At 42.0% G+C, this 23861-nt stretch overlaps 1 protein-coding gene across 1 annotated transcript in view; it reads right to left on the minus strand.

Annotated features, from left to right (window-relative positions):
• Positions 1–23861, minus strand: part of RAB2B (RAB2B, member RAS oncogene family) — a 111868-nt gene that overhangs the window by 69518 nt on the left and 18489 nt on the right. The window contains 1 exon segment of the mRNA XM_085646248.1: positions 2060–2152. Within this exon segment, the coding sequence (XP_085502374.1) occupies positions 2060–2152 (93 nt within the window).

Raw genomic sequence — 23861 nt, forward strand, 5'->3', positions numbered from 1 at the left:
ATTTCTGCTGTGATGGTCTTCCAGGGGAGAAACAGGGATGCTGGCTATGGGGTCTCATCATATACGGGAAAATGGGCTTCCAATACTCTCCAAAACATTTGGTGGCAATAAGCTTCTGCTCTGGCCCCAGGGCCTGAAAAGCACCTGTGGATACAAGCCAGCAGTGGCTGCTAGAAATTAAACCTACTGGTATTTAAATGAAAAAGTTTGAGGATTCAGCTACTTTTCTCGTTATGGTGGGAAACTTTAACAGGTGGTCCACTGCAAGTAAACAGCGAGAGCTGAAAGCAAGCAACGTACACCTTTGAGAAGACTCCCCCACAGAATGTTCTCCTTTCTGCCAGTGCTTTAGTTAATTGCTGGTTTCCAAGAACGAGTGAGACAACTAAGAGAATGTCCACCATGCTGTCAGACTTCACCCAATTGCTAAGCTACTGACAAGGTATACATTATTTATTGCACAACCTACCTTAGGAAACAGTTATTCATGCACACTGCATGTCAGTTGTATTTGCTGTTAATATACAATGTTGCCGTATATCGGACAGTAGTCGCCCTGCATGGCCCCTGCCTGCTGTTTTTCGTTGAGCCATGTTTCATAGGGGAGTAACAGCAACTTCATGGTGAACATGCCTGAAAATGAGTCCATCCTGAGCCTGGAGGTTTCAGTGCCTGAACACAGCAGTGCAGGCTCCACATTGAACCACACTTAATGCGCCCTCAGTTGTACGTCATCCGTATAATCATAAAGAAGCACTCCGGCCCTCACTTTCACAGGGGTGAGGGATTTAGACTGCACCATCTGCTCATCACCCTCGTGCACACCGGAAGAAACTGGGGGCGACGGCTGCAGCACTGTCCGAAGGCACCCCTGAAAGCTGGAGTAACTAGAGTCAGCTGAAGTACGAAGGTGAGAGAAGGGCTGAACTCACGCCAGTTCCGTGGTTGCTGGAGACTGTCGGTTAAACAGGAAGGGGGGCTGGGGGGGGGCAGTGTTAGTACCTGAATCTCCATCCAAAGCTGAAGGACGGCCTTAAGTTGCCTTGGCAGAACTGTGAACAGTATCAGTGCACTGGAAACCAGTACAACAAGACTGAGGCGCAAAAGTGAAAGCAGGCTGGCTGGCGAGTGGTGTGCGATGTGCGGGCACCATGACGAGAGAGGAAAGCCATATGGCACCTCTGCTCGTCATTGTGCGCGTAACCGCACGCCCGTCGCCAGTGCACGCGCCAGTGGCCTGAAGCGCTTCCTCAAAAGTGGATTGCATGGCGGCACGATGCACGTGATTGTGCGCGTGCTCGCCAAGCAATCCGCTTTTGGGAGCACTTTTGGGAGCCCCTTACTAGAGTCTCGCTGAGCGATCGCTTACGCGATAGCCAGGCGAGACCTAAAAACCGGGACACACTGCTGTATTCTCCATGTTGATGTACTGGAACCCTTGAACCCGTACTTTGCTGGATTGAAACGCCCATTCATATGCTTCACAATATAAGATAAGGACATTGGTTGTGCGCTCGTTGTTGTTGGACAGAGACCCTTGTCTAGAACACAAGGAGAGGTCTGGGTATTTCTTTCCCATGGCCCATGTAGGTTGATGAGGGCACTCTTCCCCATAACCAATACATTTGGTTTAAACTATTTAACAGTATGCTGCGAGTTGAAAGATGTTTACCAATCATTCATTCGTACATGCCATTTTGGTGGGTTGAGAGACTAGTATACTTTATGTTGGTGAACGGAGATACTTTCCTGATGCCAAATGTAGCTAGCTGATCGTGACAATACCCACATGCCATTTGGGAGTGAAATGACACCCTTACTCGCCTTACGAGTCGACGGAGACACTTGCCTGTATTCTTCACATTGTGAGATTGGAACTTCTATCATACAAACCATGCCGTTTGGGACACTTCCTTGCAAGCTCAATAATATAAATATAGACCGTTGCCTATGCAGCCCAAGGTAGGGGACTGTGCGCTCAGCGGATCACTCTGCACCTGGCCATAGTATAACAAATTGCTGCGTCTCCCCATCTTCATTATATTAACACCCTCACCACCTCTTGTTACCAATCAGCATGATCACCATGTTGGAGCTGGAATGCTGACGGGCATCCTCAAGCCATGATGTTAGGTGGTTGAAGGTCTCACGTTTAAAGTAGAGCAAGAAAGGGAGAGAGAATAAGCATGCAAACACTCACTTGTTTGAACCCTCAGATTGTGGGGTGACAGAATAGCTAGGAAACTGAGTTGAAAAGTTGAAGGGTAAGTTTACAACTTAACAAGATATCAGTTTCAAATTGTGCACACACTAATTATTGCTAGTAGATGTATCATTTAAGCCCGATTCTTAGGTGGACATTTCAGAAACGGGCCTGACATGCAAATTACATAGGAATTTAACCAGTCCAGAGTATGCAAAAAGTCTGCACAATTTGCCAAATCCCGGGTGAAAACTGATGTATCAGGCGCAATTCAAGCCTGACTTGCAAACCTTTATCAGCCACAAATGTGAGTTTGTGACTGAATGCCGTGATCAGGGCCAAAGGAGTGATACAGAGAAGGGTGAAGGCACCATGAATCCTAGATTAAAATGGCTGATTATAGAAGAAATATTAACATCAACCTAAAAGAAACACTTACAAGGGAAACAAGCATTTGCAATGCAATAGGTCTCGCAGTTACGAGAGTTCCACCTACTGGCATTATAAATAACAATGCCTTTTATTTATGTTTTTAAAACAAAAACAAAAATAAAAGGCATTATCATTTGCAACGTCAATAGCTCAAACTCGCGTAAATGCGAGCCCTATTGCATTGCAAATGCTTGTTTTTGTATTGGAAGGGATTGCTTTCTGCACAAAAATCATGCTTACCACAACACAAATTCCCATGCAGTATAGTGCAAGAGTGTCTGTGCTGGCACATGGCAGTTAAAAGTGCATCGGTGCAGGGAGAGAGCAGAACAGCTCCACATCTTAGTAGACACAGGGGGGGGGGGGGAAGAGCGCTCCACCCGACATGCTAAGCACAGCTCCTCGGCTGCTTTTCATGTAAACGCCTCCATGGGATATACTTTAGTACCTTGGTGTGTTATAATTTCTCACCACAAGAGAGCGCCAAAGACCACTACAGAATACAAACATTTTAGGAAGGCGAACAAGACCTGGGGTGGGAGTGCGAGTTTAAATAGTTCTGGAGGAATGCCGAGGTTAAAGTAACATCTGATATTGGACTCTAGGTAAGCCACCATAACGGACTTATGTGAGCCTGTTTTTTCGGTATACTGTGCCTGGTCAGTGATTGGATGCGCTGCAGTCATTCATTCAGGGATAAAACCGCTGGAGGGTGACACCGTAAATATTACCACAGTGAACGGCAAACTGAATAAACTCTCATATTTACATAACAGACACTGCTATTAGCAGCTGAAGGGGAGTCAGTCTACGTGTTCTGCAAAAGGGAACAAGCATTTGCAATGCAATAGGTCTCGCATTGACGCGAGTTTGAGCTATTGACATTGCAAATAACAATGCCTTTTATGTTTGTTTTCTTTTTAAAAACATAAATAAAAGGCATTGTTAGACCTATTGCATTGCATTGCAAATGCTTGTTTTTCATTGGAGTCTAAATGAGCGTTTTAATCTGTAGCAGCACGTTTATTCTGACCTAATTTTAATTACTCCTGAGCATTTCAGGCTTTTTGTTTGTTTGGCCCCTCACACTTTTACTCGTGCTGCATTTTCACACCCGACAACTGCATTTTGCTTTGTAACTAGTTCCAAGGAAGGAGCAACAACGAGCGTGTCGGAACAGCAACATAAGAAGAGGGACAGTAACGTCAAAGAGGGAGGCCGAGACGATGGGCGAGAATAAAGGAGAGGACCCGGTTCCCTCTGGAGGCTTAAAGTTCAGCAGAGGAGAAGACAAGGGAAGGAACACTAGAAGGTACGCTGCGATCCAAGGGAGTGGTTGCGACCGGGGAATAGTGGATCGAGCAGATTGCTGAGAGAAATGAGGCACACATTAATGGAGGTGGGGTTGAAATGGATGTTAACAGGGAGACCGTGGGAGTGGAAGATGGTAAAAGGGATCGACTGATGAAAGTAAATTATGAGATCTGTGTAGGGAAAGGAGGGACAGTACAAGGGTAGAAAGTTATGTTAATACAGAGGGAGAGGCCGCATAAGGGAGGGGGTGTCAGACAGCTAATTCACCTACCTTGATGTCAGCCTCGTAACTGATGTAATAACTAGGCGGTAACGGGACTGTGGCCAAGTGGCCCTGGAGGTAACTTGAACCCCAGTTCTAGGTACCAGTTCAATTTAGGATAATTTAGTTACTACGTCCCTGAGGCGGAGAAGGCAACGCGGGTGCCCGTGGAAGACCCATCTGTGTGGCGGTGAAACAGGATCCTGCGGAGAGTCCAGATCCCTTTGGTCCAGTCCCTCGGAAAGTAACCCCATTCCCTTGAAAGTAATCCAGTAGTCCACCCCCTGTAGTGCTGTGTATTATTTCGCTCCCCGCGGCGGTAACCTAGCACCCGTACAGATAGTCCAGACATCGTGGGAGTAAAATAGCGCCCGGGAGGATAGTTTAACCTCTTTAATGCACTCAACCTGAAAGTAATTCCGTGACCTTCAAAGTAATCCAGTACCTGTACCTGTAATCCACCCCCTGGGTGGTAATCTATCCCCATGTGTTTGGTTCAGTTCCCGTGGCGGTAACCTAGTGCTTGTGCAGATAGTCCGGACAACATGGCGGTAAAATAGCACCCGGGCTGATAGTCCGACACCTTCGGTCCAGTCACTCTTGAAGTAACCAGGAGGCCCTCAAAGTTATCCAGGTCCGGTGGTCAGTCCCTGAGGCGGTAATCTAGTTCCCGTGTATATGGTGGAATTCTTCTTCGATCCGTTCTTTGTCTTTAAAGACAGGTGAACGCTCTGTCAACAGATTAGCTTGTTATAGAGTGCCGAGAGGCCTCGCTTGTTGCCACTCAGCAATTCAGTCCCTCGAGCAGCGCATGTTTTACCGCATCGGCGGTCAATCAGTGAATCTTAATGACCTACCTTCGGGGCCGAGGTTAAAAGTGCAGAGAAACGGGCGCTTGCAAGACATAACGCGAATGCCTTGCTTTTAGGTAACTTGGACATGTTTGACATCGAGGCGCTGTAATGGCAGATTGAAACTAACAATCACATTTGCGCGCTTCGTCACAGCATAGAAGAGTGAAGCGCTATATAAATGCTACAGTATGAAAGAAGTACCTGCCACTGAAAAAAGATATTCTACACAGTACTTCGGCCATTCAACAAGTGCGTAGTTTGTAGAAATGTTGGGGAGGGTTTTCTGCCCCTTATCAGTGAACTCTCTATAGCTCCTTATTTCACCCTACTTTCATTCAAATTTACATTGAATGGAGTAAATCAAACATTGAGTGTAACGCTGAAAGAGTGTCTGTCCCGTGGCTAAATACAACTGTGTATTAACCATCCCCATTATTGAAGTGCCCTGAGGACCCGTGGTGGGCGCTGTAGGCATGCGAACAATCTCAGGTGTTGCAAGCTGCTCATTCATCCTACGTACACCAATAATCGCCCCCTCCTGTCTCAGTAGCTTTGTGTTGCGAAACTGGTGTGAGCTGTCCATATTGATTTCCACACAGTGAGTGTTTCTTCCACATATTACGCGGGGGTGCTCTCCAGGCCTCTTTCAGCCCCAGTGATCTCTCCCTCGGGGGGCCAGGCTGCTCGTAAATAGAAGCCCCGGAGGTGTGTGAATCATTGCAGCCCAGAGTACGAAGAGAATGTGCCCTGTCTGCGGTGTGTGGCAGGGACTAGCCCTGTGTGCACCCCCCACATGCACGGAAACTTGATCGGTGACTCTGTGTCCCGGCCGTGCGCCGATTTCAACAATTAATCGCCCGGCTGCACAAGCCCTTATCTGAGGCAGCGTCGCATAAACTGAGTGTGACAATGAGGGTGTTTCCGAGTTGTAAAAGAGGCATCTCCTAGAGAGGGCGCATTTCCAAACAAGGGAAAGTAGGGGAGCACCATGCGCCAGTTGTAGGCGTGCCGTGAGCGTGCACATCGGCGTGGCCTGCGGCTCGTGCCCAGTGGCGGCGCCTGCAGTCTTCGCCGTACTGGAACGGGTGCTGCGCAGCTCGTGCGGCCCAGGGAGGGGGCCACCAGGGCGCCCAAAGGCGGGGACTCATGGCAGCTGAGTTGGAATTGCTAGCTGCTCTTGTGCTGGATCACGGGGAGCCGTCACCTGTATTACCGTCAAAACCACTCCGCTGAACCCAGACGCCTTTCTTCCACCCTGCGCACCAGCTAGGCTCGGGGACATGGAGAATATGAAGCTTGAGTTTCCACCCCTGCCGCAGTGTAAAGAGGACTCGGAGGTAAGAACCCCAGAGGTGCTGTTGCTGATCAGGGGTGTTGTGGGTACTTGTGAATGATGCCAAGGTGTGATGTGATTGCCGGAGAGGAGCACTTACTTAGGTGCGTGTTGACGGGCCAGCAACGGGAGGCTACCATAGCCTTGGTCATTGACCCCTGTTACGTTTGGCACTTTCAGCAGACATTGACGCGTGCTTTGTATATGTTTAACATGTAGGTACGTGAATGTCCTGGGAGTACTTAAGACTTGTAGGCACTGAGTTAAGGTCTTCATATTACAGAGACCAATTTGAAAAGCTGTCTCCGTGGAGCCAACGGGGGAAGGGAAAGTGAAAGTAACACTGCATGAGGCTTGCGAGGACGGAAGGGGGACAGGAGATGTGCACACCGCGTGACTGTACGTGCGCGTACACATGCTCCAATCCGCCAAAAGCCCTGAGCGTGCACATCTCCTGTCCTACTTCCGAGGCAAGTCAGCAACAATAGATCTCGCTGGCAACAGCGCTTTCGCGCTGCGTTCGCCAGGCGAGACCTAAAATGGCAAACTGCAGTTTATAGATAGACAACAAAAAACAGAGGCTCAACCCATCGAGCTGTGTCACTGTAAACAAACTACTTCCGTCCGCACTCTTCTTTTTAAACAAGTAAAATAAACATATGGCTTGGAAGCGCCCCGCTGGCGCAGTGGCATGTCTCACTGTTGCGGTTTGATTAGCTAGTAATGCTGATATTTTGAAGAACAAGCATTGACATAGCCAATAGGTCTCGCCTTTGGGACCTTATAAGTGTTTAGCCATGCAACAGTTGATGTTGTTGCACCAAGGATATTGTACTGCATAACTAAATACTTATAAGGTCCCAAAAGCGAGACCTATTGGCTATGCCAATGCTTGTTATTTATACTCCCTTGATTTGTTTGGCACTTTCCATTTATTTCAACTATTTGTAATGGAAAATAAAAAAAGTTTAATTTGCATTTCAACTGTGCTACTGTAGTAACTTGAAATTAGTACCTTTGATTTTTCTATGACTAATATTTCACTGGGCCCCATATAGGACTGTGTGGAATTGAAATTCGTCTCACAAAGTTGTGAAAAATTCACAACTGCATGAAGCTGCTGTGTTTGGGGTTTGCTACACTGCGACCACAAGTAAAAACGTTTGTGTAGGAGAATACTTCCATTAACAAAAAAATGATTGACAAAATGTACTGTCTGTTGTTTTTCTATAGCGCAGATGTTCAGAAAGGCTTTGCAGAAAGCAATAGTAATTCTGGGGTGAATGTAGAGAATTCAATGGGGATTTCTAAACTGTGAGAAGGTAATGTTAAGTGATAAAATATGTGCAAAAGCTTAAGAGTTCAAAAACTAGTTGAATTGTAGATGAAAGATATAATGTATCACTACTTTTCTGAAGTGCAGCAGGCTCGTCTGTGTTCTTATTTGAGGTGTAAGGGGTCCCACCTGTTGGGTGCAGGATCCACGAAAGACTGAATCAGGGCCAGAAAATATGTAAATGCCGGTGTTAAAATCTTACTAGGGCAGCCACTGAACACAAAATAGAGTGAATACTTGTATTCGCTCACAGCCTATGTTAGACCCGAGCTGCCACACTCGCGGTGAAAGGCCCAGTACTCTTGTGCCAAAATATCTAACCAGCCATCAAAACCAGCTCCCCGTTGAAGAGTATTCACTAATCTCTCAGGGTGGCCAAAATGCATGCCTAGACGCCAGGCTCAATAAATATGCCCCCCCCCCCCAAAAAAAAATACTATAACAATCTTGGGCCTGTGATTTAGGAGCTGGTAGCTTCTCTGTGCGAGGGGCATGTGACGGAATTAATTAGCAGATGTAAATCAATCCAAAATGAATGGCCAGCTTGGGAAAACCTGCCTGTGATTCACCAGAGGCCTCCTAAAAACAACAAAAAAAGCACACATGCTGCAGACGGCTCATGCATTCAGGACTGGAGACACTTTTACTTGCTACAAATATAATTTGAGCAAAAATAATGGGGTGACCCGGTGTCCCTCAGAACCTGGGTGGGCGTATTATATAAATACAATGGTTCTGTCGGGAATTTCTAATTTCTTTTAGAAAGTTCAAAAAATATTCATTACATGTAACAGATATCAGATAAATGAGGAAAAAAGCACACACCAATAAAAAGTTTGCAATTTGGTAATTTAAGGGAATAAAGTATTATGGGCTGTCGTAATACATAAGTTCAAAACAGCAAAATATTGGTGACTTGTGGTGATAAAGTGACATGTGATGATAAATAGTATATACAATATATTTCAAATGCGGCAAAAGTGAATAAGTAGAATAGAAAGGTACATTATTTCTTGATATGTCTTTATGGTTTTTCACATATGCTACAAGATCCTATGTGAATTAATCTGTGATCAGAAGCATTGTGTAGACATACAAGGGTGCGTCGACGTTTCGACCCCGTGTACTGCGCAAAATATAATAAGCGACACGGCGGGTCTTCCTCAGGACAGTGCAGATGGGTATACAGCCTACGGAATGAATAAAAGCTAGTTTAGGATGTGTGCTCAGAGATCAGGCAGAAAAGGACTGTTCTCTATGAGGGTAAAAAAAGCTTACCCAAACGCAGATTTTGGTTAATATCTGCGGGCATGAAGGTTTTCTCAGTCAAAGTTGTAGTCCTGGTGAATCAGGAGGAGGCCTATGGAGTGATAATAAGGTTATAAACACTCCCATGATAGCGATTATCAGGGCTTAATACAGGGGGAAAGGCCTCCTGGAAACAACAACATTTAATGAAAAGCGGTGGTCTATGGAGAGTTAATGTAATTGTAAACACTCCCATTTACTGTGCTCAAGGTGAAAGAATTCCTGGTATTATGAAAAACTAGTATTATGAATAAATTAGGTAAGTATGTGTCCCAAAACGACATACCTTGAAGATTTTTGAGGTAAAAGGATAATGTCTTCAATAAATTTGGGATTTTAAGACAGTCGCATCATTTACTGTGAAAAATAATTGAAGAGGAGTGTGACTAATTAAAAAGCTACAGCACTTGAATTACTAAGTGCCCATACAGGTGGCCTCTAACTTAATCTTACCGCGATCTGTAGTTCAGCACGTCTTGTCAGCTCTCAGTCCGGTGGAATACTGAGGCTTGAGACAAGGGCCTGTGATTTTTAGCAGGTGTAACGTGCCTGACACGTGCACGTTCACCCATGCCGGTAATTAACTAAATGAAAGGCTACAGCTGCAAGCTGTGGGATGTACTGTGAAGGGCCCCTCTGATGTGTGTTCGGAGAACCATTAAGCAAACATCAGAGTAATGTTACACTAACTGGTTTCACTCGGCAAAATATGTTAAATAGTTAAGAAGAAATTCTGTGGTGTTAATGGAAAATGATTCAAAGCATATTCATTACATGGCAGATTTTAACAACAGTTACTAAGAATGAAACCACGTTGATGGAGACAAAACCGGGCTTCGAGTTAATCAGCATAAACATATTTCATTGCAAAGTTAAAGGTGTTGACAGGTGAAACTGAGTCGTGTTGATGAAAAGTATACAGAGTAAATGCATACAGTTTACATTCAGAAATTCAGACTTGTTAGTAGGAACACTTTGATGATAAAACGGTCTTGCCGTTAGCCATTATAAATTAAGTACAAAATCTATGAATGCTTTGCCAAAAGATGGCATACAGTTAGGATTCTAAGTTTAAGAATGAAAAAAGGTCTTAAAGGTAGCCAATATGAAACATCTCAAAATGTAAGTACAATTTCAAATAAAGGCATGAAGGTGATCATGTGACTGGTCAACAGGAATTGCCAGAGTTTGGGCATGACTAGTAGAACCTAAGTGCCTGGGCTCCTAACATAGGAAGCAGTTGGCTTGGCATAAGTGCATAAAGACAGCGTGAATCTATTTGACATAGTCAACATTCTGTTTATAAAAGCAATTGGGAAATAAATTGTGCGTAAGGACAGCGTGAATTATTTTAAGACTTGATCAATAACATGGTCAACATTTTCTAAAACAAGAGCATTTTTGGGGCAATAATTTGCATCACTGTTTAGTGAGTAATTAAAACATATGAATCAAAAACATGTAGAATATGATGTTATTTTCTTATACTTGAGTTTAACCTGACAAGCACATTAGGTGAAGTATGTGCATGCAAAAAAAAAAAAGGGGGGGGGCTAGGGAATAGTTCAGGAAGTATAGGATAGGTGTGGTCATGTACGTGTGTGTGGTTTTTGCCTATAGGTCTCCTCCTGCTCATTTAGCCCATTTTTTACCGAGTTTAGCAGATGGATCCATCTGCATTCTTTATAATTTAGTAATTGGAGTATGCTGCCTCCCCTTGGGTGTAGTGTGGCCTTTTCTATTACCCACCATTGTAGGTCATCAGCAGTGTGGTTGTGTTTGGAGAAATGCTCTACTAAAGGAGCTTCCTGGACCTTACAGCAAATTCTGCTTTGGTGTTGTAGGACCCTGGTCTTCACCTTTTCGGTAGTTTGGCCTACGTAGATTTTTGCGCAGGAGCATCTAATGGCATAAATCACGTTGTGACTGTTACAGTTACTGTGTTGTCTCATGTGATATGTCTTTGCTAGATGTTGAAAATATGAGCCAATTAGTGTGCATTCACAGGCCTTGCAAGTGCTGCATTTAAAATGTCCCACTAGTGGTGGTAAGTTGAGTTCTTGTCTCAGATCTCGTGGTTTCGCAGTTTCAAGATAGGAACTTACAACATAGTCTTTGATGTTTTTCGCTCTTTTGAAAGCAAACATGGGTTTTTCTTGTAGCCCGATGTCCGAGCTTACAAGATTCCAATACTTGTGAAGGACTTTCTTTACATCATGGCTGCGTGTGTTCGGCAGCTGCGATCGCTATTAATCTCGTTCCTCTGGGGTACGGGAAGGCGCAGAATTGCGATGGCGACTCTGACCCGGCCAAAGGACGAGGGGGGCCTAGCGGTCCCGGACTTCGAGTTTTACTATCTGGCAGCGAAGCTGCAGATCTTTACACAGGAGGTGGCAAGAGTATATCGGGGTCCGGAGCAGGACAGAGAGGGAGGCACCCCCCGCCATGTGCTGGCATATATCACACTGCAGCAGAGGCTGGTCGTCGGAGACTTGTCCATGGAGGAACAAACGTTCAGGCAATGCTGGAACCGATCGCAGCGTCGAGCGGGAGTGCGGCGCCCGTATGCGCCGGAGATACCGCTGGGAATGGTGACGGCGCTCCCGCACGGAGGAGATTGGTCGGGATTACAGGTGTGGGAGGAGGCGGGCCTACAAATGTTGGGCGACTTGTACGAGGAGGGAGCATTGCTCCCTTATCAAACCCTGCAGGAGCGGTTTGGTCTTCCGAGGGGAGACTATTTGATGCACGCGGCAGTGACTGGAGCGATACAGGAGCACTGGGGAGAGGGGCTCCTCGAGCCCACCACATCTGCGGCTTGCCAATACACCATGATGTCTGCTGGCACCTACAAAGCAGTGGCTTGTCTGTACTCCAGAATGATGCGCGAAACCTTACAGCCGATGGCGGCGCTGAAGGCGAAATGGGAACTGGATTTACAAACCGAGATCCCTGACACTACGTGGGCGGGCATAGTGAGAAGGGCCAGGAAGAGCACAAGGAACGCACGCTTCCAGTTGATACACTTTTATATCCTCCACAGGGCCTACCTCACACCGGGTAAAATTGGGAAATATTTCGGAGCGGAAGATGCGGCGTGCCCTAGATGCGGCGCAATAGGAGCAGAGCTAGGTCATATGCTATGGGACTGCCCTCACCTGCGCGAATACTGGAGGGAAGTGGGCAAGACGCTGGCTGAGGTAACGGCCAGAGACTTGCAATATAGCAAGGCGGTCTGTGTCCTACACTGGTTTCCCCACACGCCCAAAAACAAGACCACAAGTAGATTCATAGATATGGGCCTCCTCTTGGCAAAGAGGGAAGTGACGAGACTCTGGAAGTCGAAGGTGGGCCCCACACATAGGCGGTGGATTAAGGAACTGCAGAAATGGGCGGCGAGTGAAAGTACAATTAGATATCAACTGGCGAGCCGTAGGGCAGATGATAAGGCGCTAGAGACGGCCACAGAGTGGGAGGTGTTGGTGCAGGCCCTGCGCAACAGCGCGGATGAGGAGGAAGTGGAGCCCTCTGATCCTGATGATGCTCCCCGGACAGTTCCACCTACACACACACAGTAGATAGTCATCTATTTCTGATACGTACCCAAGACTATATATTAAGGCCGAGACCAGTCGTAGGCGAGGGCACTGGTGGGTGGAGAGGGAGGGAGGCAGGGGGATAGGGACTGGGGAAGGGGGAATGACTGGGTGGGGGGGGAAGGGGGGGGAGAAAACTTAAAAGCGGAACGTAGCCATCCCATAATGATATAAACAACTGTACAGGTTGACATAGGGTTACGTATAATGACCTACATGTTATCGCTGCCCGGCCTCTGGGATGTGGGCTTACAAGCTGTGTATGGAAGCCTTAGGGCCAAGAAAGGGAACGGCACTGGCATTTGCGGTGCAGGGTCATTATGTATGTAAGCTGTTTATCCTATTGTTCTGCAATAAAAACGGTTTTAAAAAAAAAAAATCATGGCTGCGTGTGTTGAAGGGGGTTACACATACCAATTTCTGAGGCTCTTCTTTAGGTGGTTGAATTTCCAGAAGAGTCTCTCTGGGTCGATACCATGCCCTTTTACGTGAACGGTTCAGGAGGCAAGTGTGGCGAGCAATCTTCCATCCTCATTTTGTATAGTAATATCCAGGAAGTCAATAGTGTCATTGTTGTGGGACATGGTGAATTGTATGTCAGAGGTGCGTGTATTAAGCCATGATTTAAATTCCATTAAGCTTTGTTCAGTGCCTGTCCATACCATAAGCACGTCGTCAATATAGCGCTTTCAAACTGAGATGTTGTTCAAGTACGGGTTGGTCAAATCATATAAATAGGTGTTCTCATAGTCATCCATGTAGAGATTGGCTAGGCTTGGGGCGAATCCGGGCCCCCATAGCTACGCCTTTGCATTGCAAGTAGTAGGTGTCTTGGAAAACAAAATAGTTATTTTTCATGGCATTTTGAGAAAGTCTACCAAAAATTCAGTTGGGATCCATACTAATCACATCTGAGGTTTAGCAGAAAAAAAGGTCTCAGCATTGCTAAATCTAACAAGCATTGAAAATGCAATAGGTCTCGCCCTCGTTTAAGTTAAAGCAATTCTGTTTGTAATTGGGTGTTTTTTTAGCTTTGCTTTTATTAGTGTTTTTCAAACTTTCATGTACATAACATGCATATGTATGCACATATTAACGAAAGCTCGCCTCACGTCTCCATACTACTCCGCAGGAAAAAAGCGAGAAAGGACCCAATTAGGTGCTTGATTAGTTTATTTTCACAAGCAACACCCCACCATGACGCGTTTCGGCAGCTCCTCTGCCTTGATCACATGACATGTCATATGCATATATGTATGCATGTATTTATATAGATATGCAGATGTATATAAATGTTTATATATGTATGTATGTGTATATATTATATACTGGCGGTCGCAAGTAAATAGTTATAGTTAGGACCGAGTTCCCATAGGAAATCTGAAAATTCTATTTTGAATAACTTTGGCGCCGGTTGTATTATCTTCGTGAAATTTTCAAAACTAATGGGGGCGCTCCGCTCAGCTCCTACCCTGAAAGTCTCGGGGTGATTCGTCAAGCGGGAGCTGAGAAAAAAGGGGGGTCCCAAAACACGTTTTCCTCATGCATTTTCCCATAGGACCTTTAGTCGAAGGTACAGCCCGAACGGCTGAACAGAATTACTTGAAATTTGGCAAAGAGGTAGTCCTCAGGTCAGGCATGTGCCTTTTGCATATATGGTGTCAATCTGTTCAGTAGTTCCTGAGAAAATTGCAGTTAAAAGTACATAAATATCTATATGCGCGCACCATGTGCGCACGGTGCGCGCACCAAATGTGCGCGAGCGTAATTCTGATTGGTGGTTAGATGTCAGTCAACATTCGAATCGGTCGAAATCAGGAAGTGTCGGACGCCATTTGTGTGTGGCAGTGAAAAAGAAAGGTGGAGAACGTGAAAAGGGGGCAGGGTAGAGAGTTCCTGACCCCCTAGCCTTTGTCAGGGGTTCCCTGAAGGACCCCGAAGGGTGAAAAAAACATTACATTTTTTTTCAAAAAATCACGGGGTGCGCGCACGGTGCTCGCACCCCCAGCCGCCATTTTGAGTTTTAGAGGCAGAAGAGAGCTAAAAACACAAGTGGAGAACGTGAAAAGGGGGTAGGGTAGAGAGTCCCTGACGCCCTAGGCCTTCTCAGGGGGACCATGAAAGACCCCTAAGGTCCCAAAAAAAACCCCAATTTTTATGAATATTGCGCGGTGCGCGCACGGCGGCAAAAAATTCTTTAAAAAAAATAGAATCAAAAATCAAGTTTAAGTGTTTAGATGTTGGTTGGCTCTAAAAAGAGCCGTTGTGTTCATTGAGTGTTTTTTTGTACCTACAAGTAAGTACCGATGCAGAGTCTAAAGTTCAAGAGGAAGACTCTGTTCCCTTCATCTGTGAAATGAACACCGTCTCCTCTATAAATGCCTTGCATGTTGTAACGCAAGTTGTTGTGGTATATAGAACCCATACCATAGTCTCCGAGGAAAGCAGAAACAGACTTATTGACGTGCTTTTTTGCTGTCTCAAACTGCGGACAATATTGGTTGGACCAGTTCCATTTTTGCCTTTGGCATATATTAGAATATACAAAAGGTAGTTTGTGGAAAAAGTGACATCAATTGCACAAAGGTGTCCTTAACAAGCATTTCCAGACCTACCCCAATTAAAGTGCCTAGGTCATTTCCACCACAGTGCACAATTATAAGGTCAGGCTGTGGGAGATGTAGAAAGGATTTCACCAAAGGCATTAATTGGTGCCACTTTAACCCTCTCTGACCAATCCATTTAATGTCTACATTTGGCAAAGCAAGGTCTTTCACAATACCTCTTTTTTCTGCATACTTTTCACTCCAGTAGACATAGCTATGACCTACAATCCACACTGTGAACATCATTCAAGGAGATCTGGATGCACTCAGAAGGTGTCTTTCAGTAGAATGGCAATATGAAAAGAAAGATAGTTGTAAAATGGAGGCTTACATACTTTTTTTTAAATAAAAAGAACTCATTGGCTGTTTCAGACCATTCAACATTAAAAACTAGGCTGTATGTTTACATTTTTAAAAGCATGTTTTGTATTGGTTCAGAAAAATGTGTTCCCACAGAAGATTACTTTGGATATGCTGTTAGGTTTGAAAAGTCAAGCACTCTTGCTCTTTGGATTAGAAACATTGTGTGCTGAACTTCTGACCTCTCTGCTCACACCAGTGTTCCATGATCTGTTGCTATGGTAGCAGGCAGAAGTCATGTTGGGGGTAGGAATCATTTGGAAAGGGATGAAGTTTGCAACCAATAGAAATGTGTGTTTCCATTAAAAAAAATGTGGGAAGCAATGTGATTTGAAGTGAACATGTATATGTGTGAAAAAAGAGAGGGAAATTTTGCCATTTAGTGGTTTTGGTGAGAGGAGTACAGCTCAGAGATTCTGGCTCTGATAATCTGCTGTGTGAGTGGCACATTTCTTTCTCAACTAACTACTTTTAAAGGTGAGTTATGAATTTGAGAGGGGATGTATGTGGTGTATTTTGATATAAATAATATAAATTTGTTTCTTCTTTTAAAGTTGTGTTTTACATTTTATGTTTTGGAAGATATTTAACAGCCTTGAACTTGTAAGATATTATGGAGTATGTCTTCACCATAAGTTAAGGGGTACTGGTATCACCCAGGAATACTGTTTTGTGCCTAGAATCACACCATGAGTCTGTGTGTACACAGGAATTGTTGTCAGAGATTTAATTCGTGTTGCTCTTGTTCTGAAAAGACTTGCACTCGTAGGAAAGGGGCAGCTTATTTTCTTGAACTGTGATGGTTAGCATTCAGCACAAATCACTATATCACAGATGAGAGGCAAATGCTAACACATTTGAAAACAACAGGGTAGATTTTCCTTCCACTCCTGCAATGGGTGAGGTAGTTCCTACATGTTCAAAACTCCAATTAACCCTTATCACAGGTGATCTTGCATACATCTCTGCAGTCTTCATGCAGTTGTGCAAGCGTCCATGCAGATCTCTCTTGCACCTGACAATACACAGTCTCTAGAAACACACTCTTAGCACACAGGCAGCTGATTCTCCTGCACTCCCATGCTTACTATTCAGCACTGTGTGGTATTTCAGATAGCAGTGTGTAACGCTAACACATTTAACATCACCAAGGCTCATTTCCTTTGCTTTAGTCTAATCACTCACCCAGGTTCCACATGCTCATGGTCTCAAGTAGCTGTTAGGACATGTGCTCTTTTCTGCCTCTCTAAACTATAAGGAAAATGTGTCAGGCTGTTACAGTAATTATCACTTGCTCTACCACAGTGGTAAATGTGCTTTGAAATTGCCAATCAAATATCGTTTTCTGCCTAGAATCACACCATGAGTCTGTGTGCACACAGGAATTGTTGTCAGAGATTTAATTCGTGTTGCTCTTGTTCTGTAAGACTTGCACTCGTAGGAAAGGGGCAGCTTGTTTTCTTGAACTGTGATGGTTAGCATTCAGCACAAATCACTATCTCACAGATGAGAGGCAAATGGTAACACATTTGAAAACAACAGGGTAGATTTTCCTTCCACTCCTGCAATGGGTGAGGTAGTTCCTACATGTTCAAAACTCCAATTAACCCTTACCACAGGTGATCTTACATACATCTCTGCAGTCTTCATGCAGTTGTGTAAGCATCCATGCAGATCTCTCTTGCACCTGGCAATACACAGTCTCCAGAAACACACTCTTAGCACACAGGCAGCTGCTTCTCCTGCATTCCCATGCTTACTATTCAGCACTGTGTGGTATTTCAGATAGCAGTGTGTAACGCTAACACATTCAACATCACCAAGGCTCATTTCCTTTGCTTTAGTCTAATCACTCACCCAGGTTCCACATGCTCATGGTCTCAAGTAGCTGTTAGGACATGTGCTCTTTTCTGCCTCTCTAAACTATAAGGAAAATGTGTCAGGCTGTTACAGTAATTATCACTTGCTCTACCACAGTAGTAAATGTGCTTTGAAATTGCCAATCAAATATCGTTTTCTGCCTAGAATCACACCATGAGTCTGTCTGCACACAGGAATTGTTGTCAGAGATTTAATTCATGTTGCTCTTGTTCTGTAAGACTTGCACTCGTAGGAAAGGGGCAGCTCATATGATAGGATTTGAAAAGCTCAAAAAAAATATAGTAATACATTTAAATTACATAAAGGTATTTTTTTTTTAGTTTCCTTTAGGTATTGCTGAACAACACTGAAATAAATTGAACATGCCTATAAAATCAAGAAAGAGAAAAGAACAGCAAAAACATCTATATTTGAAGACAACTGGACAACAGAAATTAGTTGAAGAACCTCATGTTGGAAAAAAGAAAAAGTCTTCTGGTAAGCACACTAAGGATTTTTTTAAAAATATCCTCAAACATAGAAAAAATGTACAAAATATATCCACTGCAAATAGTGTTTCAAGAAGAAAACAACAAGACAATAGAAAGAAAATACTAAATGCTAATGTACAATCAGAAGCAAGAAAGAATGACTTAAAAAGAAAAACAGAATTTCAAAACATTCGTAAAAAAATGTTTCAGAGAAGAGTGGTGTTCAATTTGCTAAAATTGTGAAAAAATATAGGAAGAAAGCAATATGTTATAAGAAAAAGAAACATATTGAATCAATTGTTGCAAAGGCTTTGGAATTAAAAAGAAAACTATTCATTTTAATTTTGAACAGGATCCGTACATTAGATAAAATAGTCAATGTAATGAAGTCAAAAAGCAAAAGGAAAAGAGTAGTGAAAAAAAATAACTTTTGTAATGTGTTCTTAGGAGAATGGAAGCATAGTTCAAGTACTGAACCATTTTTTAATGAAGAGAGTTATCTTCAAAGTAATAGTTTGCTGCATGCAGTTGACACCAGTGGTCGAAGTTATGAAGTTAAAGATGGTTGTGTAATGGAAAAGGAGAAAATGGTTCCAAGAAATGAGGAAGAAGTGTTAGCTGATGAGGTTATGGGGAAACGTCCTAAAGCCCCAGTGTACACTTGGAATTGTAGTAGTATTTGTACTGTACGACAAGAATCTATTGATAAATTACGTGACTTTCTAAGAGAATATAGTAAAAAAAGTGTTAAACAGAAGATTAAGGTGCTTCAAAGACTAGATCCATGCAGAGTGAGAAAGAATACTGGTTTGCAAGGACATTCTCTGGCTTGTCTTTCTAGGAAAGTTTGTCAAAGTGTTTTTCACCATTTTAGGATGCTGGCAGTACATCATACTGAAATGAGAAAGTTTGTGAGAAGATTGTATTTTGCTAAAAGTCCAGCACTAAAGTTAAATGAGTTGAATAGTGCTCTGTTGCGTGGATCTGTATCAGATGTAGAGAAGGTTACTGATGATATTCAGTTTTGTTACTTTGGTCCAGAACAAGAAAGTGCAGGAAATGACACAGTTATTGAAGAAAATATGGAAGAGAATGTAGAACCCACTGTTAGTAAAAATTTTGAAGATCAAATGACAAAATTTACTATCATCTCTAATGAAAGACCAAATATTACTTGTATTTGTTGCCGGAGAAGCCATTATAAAACTCAAACAAGGAATGTTGATCTCTGTAAAAAAAAAGTGAAAAAGAAAATAATTATGAGTGGAAGGATTTTGCTACATATTTGTTTCTGGAAAATTGTTTTGATTTGGGTGAAGATCAGCGTATTTGTAAATACTGTTATAACAAGTTAGAAGAAAATAAAATGCCAGCTAGAGCTGTACATAATAATTTAGAATTGGTTGATATTCCTGCAGAACTTAGTGATTTAAATACGTATGAGTCTATACTCATTCAATGTGTCCATCTGTTTCAGACTATAGTTCTTATGGAGCCCAAAACAGGTAAATTACCTCCTTCAGATTTACAAAGAGGTTTAAAAGGAAGAGTTGTCTTTTTGCCATTAGATTTGAAAACAAATATTGAAACAATTGATGCAGATAGTTTGGAAACTGAACCATTAGTTATTCTGGTTAATGGTGTACCTACAAAGAATAAGAAAATTTGGCAGGAGCTAGTAGATGTACGAAAAGTACAAAGAGCAAATTTATATTTGAAAAGAAATAATAAGTACTATGAATCAATTTATATGGATGAAGATGAAGAAGTTTTACTAGCAGACACAGGAATACCAACTGGGCAAATTGAAAAAGTGGATAAGTCAAAAGAAGAAGAAATTTATGAACATTTCAGCATACATCCTCTTCATTCTAAAGAAGTTATGGGAAACACTATTGATCTGTTTCAGATGAAAAAAGCAAAAGGAACTCCCGTGAGTGTATGGGAGGAGAGCTTGGAAGCTCGTTGTTTTCCCCAGCTGTTTCCTACAGGAAAAGGTGGACGATATGATGAACGTCCAGTACAGATTCCTGCTTCTGAGTATCGGACTACAAGATTATATGCAGAAGATCCAAGATTTCGTCAAAGTATTCCTTATTTGTTCCATCTTTTATTTGAAAGTGACTTGTCTGCACTATCTTATGCAGTAAATCACATTTTAAAAACTGGAGTACATCTACATAATGTGTCTGCAAAGGATTTTATGAACAAAGTGCAACAGCGAGATGATCATTTGGAATCTCAATTGATTAATCTGATGGCTTGTCAGCGTGGAACTAATGAATATTGGTACCGACGCCATGGAGAATTGAAATGTATGTTACGGAATTTAGGAACTCCTACATGGTTCCTTACCCTAAGCTGTGCTGAGTACGCTTGGGATGATTTACTGGATTTTCTTCGAGAGGCAAATTCAAATATTGAAAACATCCAATACAAGACAGCAGGAGAATTGTGCTCATTGGATCCGGTTAATGTTTGCAGATATTTCAATCAGATTTGAGGCTATGATGTCCTTCATCTGCAATAAAAAAAATCCACCTCTTGGAGAAGTTGTGGATTTCTTTTGGAGAAAAGAGTACCAAGCAAGAGGTGCTCCTCATATTCATATGCTGTTGTGGATCAAGGATGCCCCAATATTTGGAACAGATTCTGATTATGCAGTTTTATCTTTCATTGAAGAATATGCAACATGTGCTATACCTAAAAGCACAGAAGAAAAAAACTTAAAAGAGCAAGTTTTACGTTTCCAAAGTCATCGGTGTGGAAAATACTGTCGACGAAAGTACAAGAGTAAAGACAAATTCTACACAAAATGTCGATTTGGATTTCCACGACCTGTTCTTTCAAAAGGAAGAGTCAACAGTTTTATGTCAGCTGTGCGACATACTATTACAAGAAAATCTCCGAAAAATTCCTACAACCTAAGAAGAAAAGAAGAGTCAAAATATATAAATGACTACAACCCAGTCATTTTATCCATGTGGAATGCTAACATGGATATTCAGTATGTAGCTGACAATTCTATTGCTGTTGCTCGGTATGTCACATCTTACATCACTAAATCTGAGAAAACGGAATTGAAAGAAATGTGGGAAGAGATTTCTCACGAGAAGACTGTCAGTAAAAAGCTATACAGTTTCTGCTTAAAGATGTTATCGCATCGAGAAATTGGGTCATACGAATGCTCAGATAGATTATCATCTGCAAGTCTGTACTCCAAATCCAGAAGAATAATTTGGGTAAGTTTAGGCCTTGCAGGATTGCGAAATCGGGTACTGAAATCTATTCGAGAAATTGAATATTTAGCAGAGAACGAACCAGAAAGTACAGACATTTTGAAAACAAATATGTTGGACACATACTACCCAAACAGAAGTCATCATCTTGAGAACACGTGTCTCTATGAAGTGCTGCAGAACTACATATTTACACGGAATGCCACAGAAGACATCAACAATGGAAAATATAAAGTCATTGGTGAGGAAGGATGTTTGGTGAAGCAAACAAAAGGAAGTTTGATTAATCACAGGAAGCTGAGTTGCGACACTACTGACAAAAAGGAATTTTACTACTTAGCACTTTTACCGCTGTTTAAACCATGGCGTTCAGAGGATGAATTACTTGGAGATTTTCAGAGCTATGAAGATTCCTTTAATGCATGTAAAGATAGCATAGAATGCAGTACTTTCACAAATTATGTATAAATGTTAAATGAAGAAATTGAACAAGAAGCTACAATTGCAGCTGAAGTAGCTAGAGACAGTTCTCAAGAGAGTCAAAGTTCTGGTACGCTCAGTCAAGATCCCCTAGGACAACCAATCGTAGAAAATGAAGCTGCAATAGCCATGACTGAAGTGGAAACAGCTATGAATCAAGCTCAGGAAGATTTAATAGACTTACTAAATTTGGAACAACAACTGAATGATGAACAACAACAAATTTATGAAGAAGTCACAAAACAAATTGATCATGGATTACTACATGAAAATAAAGAGTGCTCATGCACATCATTTGAACCAATCAGAATGTATGTGAGTGGACAAGCTGGAACTGGAAAAAGTTTCTTAATTAAAGTAATTAGAAGCTACCTACAGAAAAAAACTGATTCAACTTTGTATTGTGTTGTTACTGCTCCAACTGGGTTAGCAGCATATAACATAAAAGGAATTACCTTACATCGTTTGCTAATGTTACCAGTAGAGCATGAGAACAAAATAGAATACCACAAGCTAACAGGAGAAGCATGTTTTGAAGTTTCAAGAGTGTTGAAGAAAATGAAAGTTCTCATTATTGATGAGGTAAGCATGGTATCAAACTTAATGCTTGCCTTTGTGCATTTAAGAATGCAGCAAATTCTAAAGACAGACTATGAGGTGTTATTTGAAGGAAAACATGTTATAGTTTTTGGAGATCTACTGCAGCTCACTCCAGTTAAAGGACAACCAGTATTTAATACTCTTGCACATGAAGACACGAAAAAGTCATTAGGAAGTATAGGTAATGTGAATATTTGGTCATACTTTGAATACAAAGAACTCATTACCAATATGCGGCAAGCAAATGATGATGATTATGCAAGTATTCTCAAAGATATCAGAATTGGACTACTCACAGAACATGGCAGAAAAGCTTTACAGAGTTGATTGCTATGTAATTTGTTTCCAACAGAACAAATAGTTCCAGAGAAAATATACAAGAAAATTGCAGAAATAAATACTGTAATCTGCTTAATGCCAACACTACATGAATGCTCTATATTCAATGAAGAACTTTTGAAATTGGAAAATGAAGAGATTATGAAAATGGAAGCCGTGGATAAAATACAGCATGAAGGAATAACTATTATATTGACAGGCAAATTGAAAACTAAATTGGATTCTCTAGAGAAAAACATATCGAAAACAGCTGGTTTAGAAAAGAATCTTTATGTATGTATGAACTGTCGAGTAATTTTAAGACGTAATTTGAATGTAGAAAAAGGTTTAGTGAATGGAGCTATGGATAAAGTTGTGGGTTTTGTTAATTACCAGAAAAAAGATGGAATTGAATTTTTAAAAATAAAATTTGATCAGATTGAAGAGGTTAAAGACATTAGTCGTTGTTCAGTTCATTTTTTGCTTGTGAAAGACTTATATGTACGTAGGAAGGAGTTTCCGTTTTCTCTAGCATATGCTGTAACTATTCACAAATCTCAAGGATTAACTGTAGATAGTGCTTTTGTAAACATTGGATCTAGTGTGTTTAAAGAAGGTATGGCATATGTTGCTTTGTCACAAGTGAAAAAATTATCTGGTTTATTCATGATAGACTTTGATGACTCAAAAGTTAGTGCTGATGCAAATTGTGTAAAGGAGAATAATAGATTAAGAAGAAGCTATGGTCCTCATTTAGGTCAGTATCCTGTGTTTGAAAAATGTGTTGTTTGTCGGAAAAGGAGAATTGAGAATATCTGTAATGAGGATGTACAGAAGAGAAAACAAAAGGAGAGTGATGTGATTGCAAGCAAAAAGAAAAAGGACAATGTTGAAGAGGTTGTTGGTTGTCATTTTGAAAATAGCTCTGGTGTCAACTGCTACGCTAATGTAGTGTTGAATGGTGTATTTTATCTTGAAAGTTTGCAAGAGCAGATAATACTAAATCATGAAAAAAGATTTTGTTCTCTGCTGAGTTTCCTTTATGAGAAGTTGAGTAATGATAAAACTAAAATAGAAAGTGCTTCTGATGTTAGAAATCTTTTAGATGTATGTTCTGGATGTACACAGTTTACACAAAATGTCCAGCAAGATGCACAGGAATTCTTAATGTATATGCTTATGGTACTGGAAGATGAAGGGGTAGAAATAGAAAATATGTTAGGTCTCTCTTATAAATGGGAACATTGTTGTGAAAACTGTATGAACACA

The sequence above is a fragment of the Triturus cristatus genome, chromosome 1_1 (assembly GCF_964204655.1).
Source record: "Triturus cristatus chromosome 1_1, aTriCri1.1, whole genome shotgun sequence".
NCBI lineage: Eukaryota > Metazoa > Chordata > Amphibia > Caudata > Salamandridae > Triturus > Triturus cristatus.